Here is a 13,346-nt window from a genome sequence, read left to right on the forward strand (position 1 = left end):
GGTGTCATTTCCAACTAAATTTAGGGTGCCCATTCAGTTGATGATACTTTTGAAATCACCAGATTTCAAGAAAATGCATTTAGGTCAAAGTCATGGTCAAATTATGCAGACGGAGTGAGCTAAAGGGTGCAAAAGATTTATTTACAAGTTTCCAACATAATAACAGTAATGATAATGATCATTAAAAATGTATTTACTTACAATATTTCAGTAGGCCTACTATGCTTCTTATACTGAAACTTGCTTTGAAATCAGTAATAACACGTCTACATTTACATGCCAGCTATTAGCTCTCAAGCCTGTTTGATACCAGCGGCACAGTATTGAACTAGGCTACTTTGCTATAACCATTAATTCAGCTATAGTCCTACTTCACACAAATGACCAAGCTGAAATCTCTAGAACATGCGCTGTTCAATCATTCAACTGACTTCAGCTCATGTATGTTCCAGACTGTCTTCTAGTTTAGCTAGCAGAATTATTTTGATCAGTGCCCGCCTTTTTTTTTTTTTTTTTACCACAGAAGCTAGATAGCTAACTAACTAGGCAGACTCATTCCTGGCTATAATCACATTCAATGTATTTGCATGTTAAGGCTTTACTTAAGTATACTTATATTGGTGGCGTTTCCCAGATGGCTCTTAGCGCTAAGAGCTTCTTGAGAACGCTCTTAAGCCTCCCGTGAAAGAAAAACACATTTCCCAGATCGCTCTTAGCTTAAGAAGATCTTTCACTAAGAAGGAGTTGTAAGCTCGAGCTAACCCACTCTTAACAGTCTTCTTAGCGACCAAATGCTCACAGATCCAGCTGCGTCAGGCAAATTAATATTACACTAGGCTTTCTGACTAATTACTGTCTGAGTAATTTTTTCCCTGTTTTTCTGAGTAATATTTTCTATTTTTCGGTGTAATTTTTTCCCTGTTTTTCTGAGTAATATTTTCTGTTTTTCAGAGTAATTTATTTATTTTTCTGGTTTTTGGTGTAATTTTTTCTGTTTTTCTGAGTAATTTTTTCCCTGTTTTTCGTGGTAATTTTTTTCTGTTTTTCAGGGGGGGTTCTGTTTTTGGTGGTAAGTTTTTTCTGTTATTCGTGGTAATTTTTTTTCCTGAACGAGGAGACGAGATACTTCAAAATCTCGCGAGAAGCTCCCACCTGGCACCTGCAAGTGACCGGTGCCTGCGTAAAGTCGACAAACTAATGATAACAACAACTATATAACTTAAAGACAAGAGTATCTCCCAGTGTCTCAAACCCAAAACAAAGTGAAACTGGATTAAACTAAACAAGCGGGTTATGTTGGCTTCCATTATATCGAGCTCTCAAGAAAGGAATGAAAGTGTCTGTTGTTCTATTGGTCTCTTAAAAAAAATACCACGATAAACAGAAAAAATTACACCGAAAAACAGAAAAAATAAAAAAATTACTCCGAAAAACAGAAAAAAATACTCAATAAAACAGACTTTTTTTTTATTTGTCAAGTGAATGCAATACGCTTCCGTAGATATTGAAACAGTGCATACCGTATATATTTTGATCTATTTTATACTTCAGATTTATATTGTTTAGCATTAATTGATGACAGAAAAGAATGGATTTCATTCTGCAGGGAAACGCATGTCCTTACAGTGCATATGACAATAAACACTTTGAATCTTGAATCTATATGTTATGAAGACCCTATGTGCGCTCAAAGCTGTGGCACAAGTTACACACCGAAATCTGGTGGAAGAAAAATAATAAGAAGAAGAAAAATAAGTATGAGGAATAACAAGTGTGTTCCTGTATGTGCTGTGCACATCAGGCACAGAAATAAAATGAATCATCATGACTATCATTTATCATAATTTGTCCGCACATATCCCACATCTGTATGCACATATAAGATAGTTTACCACATCCAAAAAATGCATCAGGGCACAACAGAAACACATCCACCCTCCAAACCTGCGACATTCTGATATCAGGCAACTGACAGGTGTAATTGAGCTCAGCTGGAACCGCATCAATGGATGCTCCACCCGCTACTCTATATAAAGGCATTGCCACATCACACGTGTGAGATACCATGGCCAAACCGTATATGTAAATGCATTTGTGCGTCAGCACTTCAGACCACTCGACATGCTGTCAGACCGAGCTGTCCAAATGAAGTACCGAGATACAACGCCTCATCAACAAGTGTCTCCACACATCAGGAGGGCAACCTGGTGCAATTTTGCCCTCAGCCCGGAGGTGCAATGCCTGGCTGCGCTGCGTTTTTACGCAGTGGGGAGCTTCCTGGACGTGGTGGGAGACAGCACCAGCCTCAGCAAGGTGTCTGTGTTTTTTGTTTAAATATAATACTTTTCCTTATGATTCTCTTACCAAGACTACTTCTTATTTAGCTGTAGTATTGTTTTCATCATGAAAATAGGTTATTAACAAATATTTATCGTCTTAGTTTTTCATTAGAATTATTAGAACACACATACACATGAGCAGCAGGGAATTAGTGCGTTAGGAAGCAGCGCTATGTGTGACTTATGCGCTGATTAAGTGGTGGGTGATCGATTTGCCTAACATCGATTGTTTCAGCACCACGGTAGCGGACAGCTCCTGATAAGAGCTTCTTAAAGAGCGATCTTAAGAGCGATCCTTAGAAGGGCATTAAGAATGCATCTGGGAAACACTCGTATCTTAGCAACCCTTCATACCAAAGACGTTCTTAACTGTGCTCTTAAGTCTTAAGATCGCTCTTAACTGGGAAACGCGGCCATTGTCTGTACATAGTCAGTCAGTTTACCTGGTAGGATATTTATGTCAGAAGTGCTCTCTGTCTCGTCACTTGTGCATACTGTACTGTACTCATCATGTTGCCTACTGACTACATCGCTACTGGCATTAGCTACTGATGATCTAGAGGGCCATCTGCTGATAATAATGTGCTTAGCAGGAAAAATAACCACACATCCCAGTAAATGATAACTAATTACTGAATAATACATGAGAGTAAAAAGTAATTGAAATATTTTTGGGGGTCATTAAAAAAAAATTTAAAAAAAGAGGGGAAAAGGCAAATTTATACCTTGACCTTAACCTAAATGCATTTTCTTGAATTCCATTGATCTCAAGAGTATCACTAACTGAATGGGAACCCTAAACTTAGTTGGAAATGACACCTTAAATATTTTTCTATTGTGTTTGGTTCCAAAGTTAAGCATATTTGAATATTATTGGCGGCCATCTTGAATTTGACCTCTCCCGGGCCTCACAGGTCAAATCTGACTTCCCTCCACATCTGAAAATAAACCTTATGGTATGTACTAACTATGGCAGAAACTTCATGCTTTTTTCAAAAAGTGCACAGTTCCTCATAATTTGAGAACTTATCCGCTGTACTACATTGTCTCTTAGACCCCATCCCAACTAAACTATGAAGTTTTACCTTTAGTTAACACTTCTATATTAGCAATGATAAATATATCTTTATTAACAGGCCATGTACCACATCCTTAAAGCTAGCTGTAATTAAACCTTTTCTGAAAAAGCCCACCCTAGATCCAGAGGTGTTAACCAAATGTAGAGCCATATCTAATCTTCCCTTTCTTTCAAAGATCCTTGAGAAAGTAGTCACAGACCAGCTGTGTGATTTTCTCCATGACAATAATATATTTGAGGAATTTCAGTCAGGATTTAGAGTGCATCACAGCACAGAGACAGCGCTAGTAAAATTACAAATGATCTTGTGATTGCTTCAGACACAGGACTTGTCTCTGTACTTGTTTTATTAGATCGCAGTGCTGCATTTGACACAACTGTCCATCAAATTCTGCTACAGAGACTGGAACATTTAATTGGCCTTAAAGGTTCTGCACTAAGCTGGTTAAAATCCTATTAATCTGATCAATTTCAGTGTGTTCATGTTCATGACAAATCATCTCTAAATACTAAAGGTTGTTTTGGAGTTCCACAAGATTCTGTGCTCGGACCAGTGCGATTCAATTTACATATGCTTCCCTTAGATAACATCATTAGAAATCACTATGTTAACGTCCATTGTTATGCAGATTATACACAATTATATCTATTGATAAAGACAGTAGAACAGGATCAATTAACTAAACTTCAAAAGTGCCTTAAAGACATAAAAACCTGGATGAGCTACAAATTCCTTATGTTGAATTCAGACAAAACTGAAGTCATTGTTCTTGGCCCTAAACACCTCAGAAACTGAAGATATAGTTTCTCTGGATGGTATTGCTCTGGCCTCTAGCACTACCGTAAGAAACCTCGGAGTAATATTTGATCAAGATTTGTCTTTTAACCCCCATATAAAACAAACTTCACAGACAGCATTCTTTAATTTGAGTCGTGATGCAAAAAGTAGACCTATCCTGTCCCAAAAAGTTGCAGAAAAATTGGCCCATGCATTTGTTACCTCAAGGCTGGATTACTGCAATTCCCTATTATAAGGTTGCTCTAATAAGTCTTTAAAAACTCTCCAGCTGATCCAGAATGCAGCAGCACGTGTACTGATAGGAACTAAGAAAAGACATCATATTTCTCCTGTTTTAGCTTCTCTGCACTGGCTCCCTGTAAAATCCAGAATTGAATTTAAAATCCTACTGTTAACTTATAAAGCTCTAAATAGTCAGGCTCCGTCATATCTTAGAGAGCTCATAGTGCCATATTATCCCACTAGAACACTGTGCTCTATGAATGCAGGGTTACTTGTGGTTCTTAAAGTCTCCAAACGTAGAACAGGAACCACAGCCTTCAGCTATCAGGCTCCTCTCCTGTGGAATCATCTTCTTGTTGCAGTCCGGGAGGCAGACACCGTCTCCACATTTAAGACTAGACTTAAGACTTTTCTTTTTGATAAAGCTTATAGTTAGGGCTGGCTCAGGCTTGCCTTGGACCAGCCCCTAGTTAGGCAGATATAGGCCTAGTCTGCCAGGTGACCTCCTATAATACATCAGCCCCTTTTCTCCCTTTCGCTCTCTCCTCAGTTTCTGTAAAGCTGGTTCTTCTTCACTTGCTAACATTCACATCCTATTACTGCATATCTCTAACTTGGCTTTACTGCATGTCACTTATTTGGCTTCTTCTCCAGAGCCTTTGTGCTCCGTTGTCTTGCAGGTTCCCCCGCATCACAGCTATGCCTGGATCATGTGTTGTGATTTCGCTGCTGCCGTGGTCCTGCCTGATGCCTCCTACTGCTGCTGTTATTATTAGTAACACTTCTACTATTATAATACACATACAATTATTATTGTCTCTTACATATACTACTATATATTAATACTTACAACATATGGTACCACAATTACTGTTATTATTATTATTATTATATTATTATTACTAACATTAATGTTATTGTAGCCATTGTCATCACTGTCTGCCCTGCGTCTCTCTTGGCTCTGTCTCTCTTTACATATCATTTTGTCATATGGATTACTGTATTCATTCAAATAAACACAAGAAGTTTTCTGCTCTAGAGAAAGGATCAGCACTCAGTGAATAACCTCCTAAGCCCTATGATAAGCTATTATGGCAAGGTTTAACTATACAGACCAGTGAGCAGTGATAACTAACATGTCTTTGAGGTTATCGGGTGGGAACCTCCTTTCACCAGTGTTTCGTCTAGTTGGTCCCACAACACCTCCAGGAGGCTAGACAGTGATCTCTGGCGTCCCAGAGACACTCCCCTAATGCTAGGTCTCACTGCTCCCCGCACCAACCCAATAACCTCCTTTACCTTACTTACGCATGGCTTTCTCAGCCCAAACAGCACTGCCACCTTCAACCAAACCCAGGCTCCGTACATGTGAGCTCCAGGTAGGAGCAGTGCTGATACTACCTTTCCTAGCACATTCATACCATACTCTATTTCACACGCTATATAGCATAACTCCAACATAAACTAAAGTCAAAGGAGATAGATAAACTCACGATCAGCAAGCACACTCACCTTGCAGCATCTGCCTCCTGAACTGTCGATCTTGGGTTCCACTTCCTCCCCTTGGTTGGATTTGGAACCACACTAACTACCACGTACTTACTCCCAGAAAACAAGAGCTCTGTCCTGACCTTGGTACATTTAAATTCCTCTGTTAAACTAGATACTGGCAGCTGAAGAATCCCTTTTCCATACAATGCAACACTACTTAGGCACCTAGGAGCGCCCAACCACTTCCTAATATAAGAGACAACCGACCTTTCAATTCTCTCCCCACCAACCACCCACTTAGAAGCTCTGATGATATTGGAATTTCATAAACTGACAATGGCCACATTAACCTAGGCTATAGCCCAAATTGCAAATACCACAACTTCAGCTTTCCTGGAAGTTCTGATTTATCTATTCTATCCAGTCCTTCAGCCACATCTTTTCTAAATTTCACCACCTGTTCCTTATCATTCAACTCTACACTGTACCACCTACCTAAGCTCTTAACAGACTTTTCCCTCATTGTTAGGATTTCCTCATCATCTATGAAAAACTTCCTATCACTTAACTTCCCTCTACATATCGAGAAGCTTCTAGACTTACTAGGCTTGATCTTCATGCTGGCCCACTTGAGGTTCTTATTTACCTTCTCTAGTAGCCTCTTTGTACATGGCATTGTTGTGGTCACCAGTGTCATGTCATCCATGTAAGCCCTAACTGGTGGAAGATGCAACCCATTCTGCCGTCTCTCCCCACCAACCACCCACTTAGAAGCTCTGATGATTACTTCCATTGCCATAGTAAATGCTAATGGATAAATTGTACATCTTGCCATGATGCCTATTTCTAGCCTCTGCCAACCTGTTGTGAAACCTGCCGTACTTAGACACAATCTAATATCCTGAAAGTATGCTTTCACCAAGTTAACAACTACCTGTGGCACTTTGAAGTAGTCAAACGCACTCCAAATGAGGCTATGCGGTACTGAACCAAACGCATTTGCAAGATCTAAAAATATTACATGCAAGTTGCTTTTCTTAATCTTCGCTGCCTGAATCTGGTGCCAGACCATGCTAGTATGCTCTAAACACCCTGCAAAACCTGGTATTCCTGCCTTCTGCACCATAGTATCTATTAAGCTATTCCTTTCTAAGTAGCTAGCTAATCTCTTCGCTGCTACACTAAAGAAAATCTTTCCCTTCACATTCAAGAGAGAAATCATCCGGAATTGGCTAAGGTCCACAGACTCCTTCTCCTTAGGAATAAGGACACCCCCTGCCCTACACCATGCTCTTGGGATAATTTGTTTCTCCCAAACTATTCTTAGCTGTTTCCACAAAAATTTAAGGATATCAGGTGCACTTTTATAAACCCGGTAGGGGACTCCATTAGGCCCTGGGGCCGAAGAAGCCTTTGCACGCCTGACCACCTCCTGAACTTCCTTCCACCTAGGTGGCCTGACATCCATCTCATGCTCTATCCCTCCTAATGGAGGGATATCGGGTGGGAAACGTACTATCCTATTCTTCTCTAAATCTGAATATATATTTCTCAGATATTCTTCAACCTCTAGCCTTTCTGCTTTGAGCTGCCCTCCCTTTTCCTGGCTGAACAATCCTTTAACAAACTTAAAAGGGTCTCTGAAAAAAACTGTCCTTACATGTTCCTTCTTCCTCCTCTTTTTCCTGAGATGCTCTGCCCTTCTAAGAACTGCTAGCCTGCTTCTCAACTCCTCTTGCAGCACATTAATTCCCTCCCTTTCTTCTTCTGTAGCCTTTTTCCACTGCTTTCTCAACTGTCTCCTTTCCTTAACTAACTTCTCTATTTCTCTTTGCCACCTAGATTTACCTGACTGTGCCCTCTCACCCCTCTTTCTCTCATGCACCCCGAACCTCTCTGCACCATATGAGTAAATTATATCTCCCATCTTTTCTGACCTTTCTACTGTATTTCCTCTAAGCCTACTTAAGATTACTGACAAATCTCCATTAACTTCTCTCTCTGACTGGCATACTGACCTCAGTGTCATCTGCATCCTCTCTTACTACCCCCTCCTCCTCCTCAGTGACAGTGTTACTGATATCCTGCGAACTGTGGTTTTCTACCTGCCATTGGACTTCATCCGACTGACTCAACTGACCTCTTAGGAAGTACTGATCAATGCGGCTACTCTGCCCTTTCTTTGCCACACACTTCTTCTTTCCCTGATCAGTTCTGAGGCCTTTTAGTGATGTTATTTTCTGCCAGCCACAAGGACAAACCTGAAGCATCTTGTTCTCAACTGTGCTACTTTTATCCTATACAGATGCACTTGCCTTGCCCTGAGTGCTGCTAATTCTAGCTCTGGTGGATAGGTCCGTGCCCCTATCCTTCACTGAGTCACAGATCCAATGCATAGTCGTGTCCGTTCCAGTGTCTGTTACCGTGTAATCCACCTGTGAGTCATTTTCCACCCCGGCTCTCGCTGACTCTGAGTCACAGATCCAATGCATAGTCGTGTCCGTTCCAGTGTCTGTTACCGTGTAATCCACCTGTGAGTCATTTTCCACCCCAGCTCTCGCTGACTCTTGGGGTATTTTCCCTATGTTGGCTGTAGCTAATTTTGGTTGTAGCAAGGCTGCTAGGCCTCACCACTGCTACCATGGGTTGCTAGCCCATGCCAGCACCTTTGGGGTCTTTTCCCTCCTGTCAGCTGTCTTTCCAAGCGGTCACATGGTCTTTCCCTTGTTGTCAGCTGCCCTATTCACAGCAGTCACTAGCTGGGCTAATTCTGAATTCAAATAAACACAAGTTTGTGCTCTAGAGAAAGGATCAGCACTCAGTGAATAACCTCCTAAGCCCTATGATAAGCTATTATGGCAAGGCTTAACTATACAGACCAGTGAGCAGCGATAACTAACATGTCTTTGGGGTCATTGGGTGGGAACTAAATTTATTATGTTTAGTAAGGACAGACAGACATCATGGAGGAGGGATCTCTCCTCAGTTGCTCTTCCTGGGGTTTCTAATAATTATATTATGATACAGATCACAGACAGAAACTGATGCAGCTGAAAGTGCTTGCCAGTATATTGCAATTATCTGCAGAAGCCTTCACCTCTCAGAGAGGAGTTTGCAGGTATATCTGAAGATCTGTCAAAAGCAGTATTGCGCTAATCCTGCAACTGGCGGTCGAAAGTGAATGGAGGCAGATGTATTCAATTTAAATCCCCTGCTCCTTCCCGCCCACTTTCCCTCCACTCTCCAATACCCCTATTCCACCAGATTAGCTCTGGATCTTTAAACAGTTCCATTCAAGATTCTTTGAACCTTGGTCCTATCTAGCGAACAAGCCTGAGTTTCCACCAGTTTTAAGCAGAACCATTGTAAACAAGAATGTGTCATCAACGGAGGATGCTGCATAATGCACAACAAAAAATTAAAAAGTACAAGCAAAATCGCAGGGATCAACTATTATTGAATCCACTGCATGCTATTTCTCCAATGATTTCTCACCTCTGTATTGTTGCCTTCTCCATCCTCTCTTTCAAACCAGTAGAGTATGACTTGCATACTGATGTCATCATGGTTAACACTTTTGTTCAAGAAAAACCTGCTATTTTTTGGTTACAGCTAAGAACCAACTTTCAAGTGCTGAACCAATTTAGTTTTGGTTGAAATGTTCTGAATGGTTCAAAATTAAAGGACAACTTCGGTATTTTTCAACCTGGGCCCTATTTCCCCATGTGTATGTGTGTGTATCATTCATAGGTACAACTCTCTCTTCTAAAATTGGTTCAGTATTGAGGGAGGCGGATGCAACTGGAACCGCGAAACGAGCTAAAACGGTAACGGGGGCAAATGCCTCCTGTATAAATTTGTGCATTAAAAGTGCTTTTTTTTGCCACTGACCGGTTCAGATCACCAGTGCTATGAGTGCTATGAGTGGAGTCAGCTGTTAGTCAGTGTTGGAGCAGAGAGGGGGAGGGCTGCCCCGCTGGGTACTGTAAGTGAGTATGTGTGTATGAAGTGTGTGTTTTTTCACCACTGACCGGTTCAGATCACCAGTGCTATCTCTGTAAATAGCATACTAGCCTTTCCCTTACCTCTGGGCTGTGTGATGTCACGAGCTTTGCTCCACTGTGTCTGTAGCTCTCTCTACTCGTGGGACAGCCGTTTTCTTGAGGAAGAGGTGTTTTGGGATTGGATGTCTTCTCTTCTTCGGCTGGCAGTAGTCATCTTGGGAGAAGTGAGCACTGCAGACCCGATGGTCTGCAAGGCGCAGTGTCTGGACAGGAGTGTTAGCATCCATTTGTAGCACAACTCGCCACAACTTCAGCATCTCGCCGTCCAACAAAGGTAGCCTGTGAAAGCTGTACGGGGTGTTGCACGACATCTTGTTCTTGCGTTCGGGAAAAAGGCCCGTTTATTTGAGCACTCCAAAAACTCCTGTAACACTCCAGGGGGTAGCACGTAAAAGACTCCGTCCCAAACTCTGACTCTTCTAGCGTAACACACACACGTCATACACACATACTCACTTGCAGTACCCAGCGGGGCAGCCCTCCCCCTCTCTGCTCCAACACTGACTGACAGCTGACTCCACTCATTCACACTCACCACTGCCCCAGGGCTGCTACAACATGCTATCTACAGAGATAGCACTGGCGATCTGAACCGGTCAGTGGCGAAAAAAAGCACTTTTATACGGGACGCATTTGCCCCCGTTACCATTTTAGCTTGTTTCGCGCCTCAATAGACCTTTTACACACTTCCGCATTTTTTGACCGGAAATACGTAGACGACATGTAAAGCAACTTCCGCTTTCTATGGAGAATGGCGGAAGCAAGAAACAAAAGTTTCTGCAGTGTACCAGGCTGTTCTTGCTCTGCCCAAAAACAGCCGTATCTTTCTTTTCATTCTGTCCCGGTTGACAGCGATGTTAGAAGCAAATGGAGTCAGGCGATCCGGCAGGAGGAAGGACCGAATTTCGTCATTAAGAAGGGGAGCACGTATGTCTGTAGCAGACACTTCACGTCTGAGGATTACATCTTGGGCTGCAGTGTTAGCCGCTTAATACCTGGGGCTGTTCCCAGTCTTTTCCCTTAGAACAACTTTACATCTCATCCAAAAAGAGAGTCTGTTTATGAGAGATCCAACAAGCGGCTGTCTGTGCTGTCTTTGACGGCCCAGAACAACGAAATAGCGACGAAGGTGGCGAAACTCGACCACGACTATGCAACGCCGCCCCCACCAGGTGAAAGATTCTACCTCGAGTATGCCAGAATGTGTTATGTTGTGCTGTGTGATGTTGTGTGGTGTTGTGTTGTGTTAAACTTGATTACAGACTCAGGTCCATATACAAGACACATAGTACAAAACCAGACAACACAATACCTGTGATAAAAGATGATGACAGCTAAAAGTTCATATTTAATAACAATCATCATAATAGATTATTAGATGACATTACAGCTACTGAATACTTAGGTATTATCTCACTGTATGAATGAAGGGCTGAATTAGTTTCTGTCTTTCTTTTCAATCACTATAGGTGTTCGTGATGAGGCAGTGGGTTATATCCAGGACTTGGAAGCCAAGCTGAAGGAGGTAACCTTACCATCCCCTGCCCTCTTCAGCCGATATTGTGCGTCCAACGACCAGCTACGATTTTGCACAAAATTTCAATCTGAACGTGTGTTTAAGATCTTCTGGGAGTCCATTGCACCATCTGCTTCTCGATTGGCCTACTGGAGCAAGGCAAAGAGGATAGGTCAATCAGACATCACACCCAGCCCCTCTCGTAGGATGCCATTAATCGATGAGTTTCTAATGTACTCTATGCGAGTAGCGGTTGGGATGAAAGAGCAGCTCATTGCTGACATGTTTGAGGTCAGTGTAGCCACCGTGAGTCGAGTCACCATCACCTGGGCCAACTATCTCTTCCTGATGCTGGGGTCACTTCCTCTCTGGGTGCGCATGGACAAGGTGAAGTCTGTCATGCCAGCAAAATTTAAGATGCACTGTCCCAATGTCCGTGTGATACTGGACTGCACTGGAATTGCTGTGGCGACTGCCTCTTCACTAACATTGCAATCAGAAATGTTCTCCCACTACAAAAACAGGACGACCTTGAAGGGACTGATCGGAGTCGCTCCCAATGGTTTGGTAACGTTTGTCTCGCCCCTGTACACTGGAAGCATCTCTGACAAGGAGATAACAAAGATCAGTGGAATCCTTCCCTTACTTGAGCCAGGTAACGAAGTGATGGCTGACAAAGGCTTTCTCATTGAAGATCTACTTTCTAATGTTGGAGCAAAACTCATCATTCCACCCTTCAAGCGTTCAGCTCAATTTACAAGAGAGGAAACCGAGAAAACACAAGCCATCGCCCGTCTCAGGATAGTAGTTGAGGGGGTAATAGGCAGAGTTAAGTCCAACCACATCTGGGACTCACCTGCACCACTCACTCTGATGGGCACTGTCAACCAGATCTGGCACAACTGTTGTGTTATGGTTAATTTTCAAGGACCTTTGTCCTATGAAGAATAAGTTGCTGAGAGGATCAACAGCCCCAGCAACCTACAAAAATTATACATTTGAATGTAGTTATGAGCATTTTTTCAAAGATGTACATGTTGTATATTTTTATATATAAATTTTGTGGTTCAGTGTAACAGAAATGAGCAATAATCCAACAGAAAGTAACACTTAATGTAATATAAATGTATTTACCTGTAATTATTTAATCAGAATGTGTGAAAATAAACCTTCAGATGAGATGATTTGTCAATTAATTAATTGGTGAATAGGTTGCTGAGAGGATCAACAGCAAATGATAAATTTGAATGTGAACATATTGACCAAGTAGTTTTGAGCATTTTTTTTCAAAGATGTACATGTTGTGTATTTTTATATATAAATGTTGTGGTTCAGTGTAACAGAAATGAAATCTAACACAAAGTAACCTGTAATTATTTCATCAGAATGTGTGAAATTTTACCTTCCGATAAGATGCTTTGTCAATAAATTAATTGGTGCCCAGATCAGTACTGCTATGCATGTCAGTTATGTTACCTCATAATAAATTATAATGGTCAACTTACTTTGAATCCTTTACTTTCCTTGAAATGAACCAACAACAACTGATTAAACAACTGATTTATTGAATCAATTCACCACATTTCACAGTCAGTAGGTAAGTGGGAGCATCATCATTTTGGGCCTTGTGTGCCATGAGCAAGGTGTTATGCTGTAGACAGGTAGATGAACATGAACTGATTCGATAAACATCAACATTTTGATTTTATACTGTGCAAAGATGAAAATCAACTAATTAATTAGTTAATATGTAAAATATAAAATGAGTAAAAACAAAAGATTAATTAAAATTATTCACAGTAAATTACATCAGACATCTATTGAGAGTCCTAAACAA

The 13,346-nt window shown here is 41.4% G+C and overlaps 1 protein-coding gene across 1 annotated transcript; it reads left to right on the plus strand.

Moving 5' to 3' along the window:
- The first annotated feature begins 2,121 nt into the window (after positions 1 to 2,121).
- On the plus strand, positions 2,122 to 13,010 carry LOC117268876 (uncharacterized). Its single transcript, XM_033645614.2, has 3 exons — positions 2,122 to 2,313; positions 11,018 to 11,165; positions 11,463 to 13,010. Exons 1-3 carry the CDS (start codon positions 2,122 to 2,124, stop codon positions 12,458 to 12,460), a joined length of 1,338 nt encoding a protein of 445 aa, XP_033501505.2. The 3' UTR covers positions 12,461 to 13,010.
- Positions 13,011 to 13,346: the final 336 nt, after the last annotated feature.

Source organism: Epinephelus lanceolatus, chromosome 18 (assembly GCF_041903045.1).
Source record: "Epinephelus lanceolatus isolate andai-2023 chromosome 18, ASM4190304v1, whole genome shotgun sequence".
NCBI classification, from domain to species: domain Eukaryota; kingdom Metazoa; phylum Chordata; class Actinopteri; order Perciformes; family Serranidae; genus Epinephelus; species Epinephelus lanceolatus.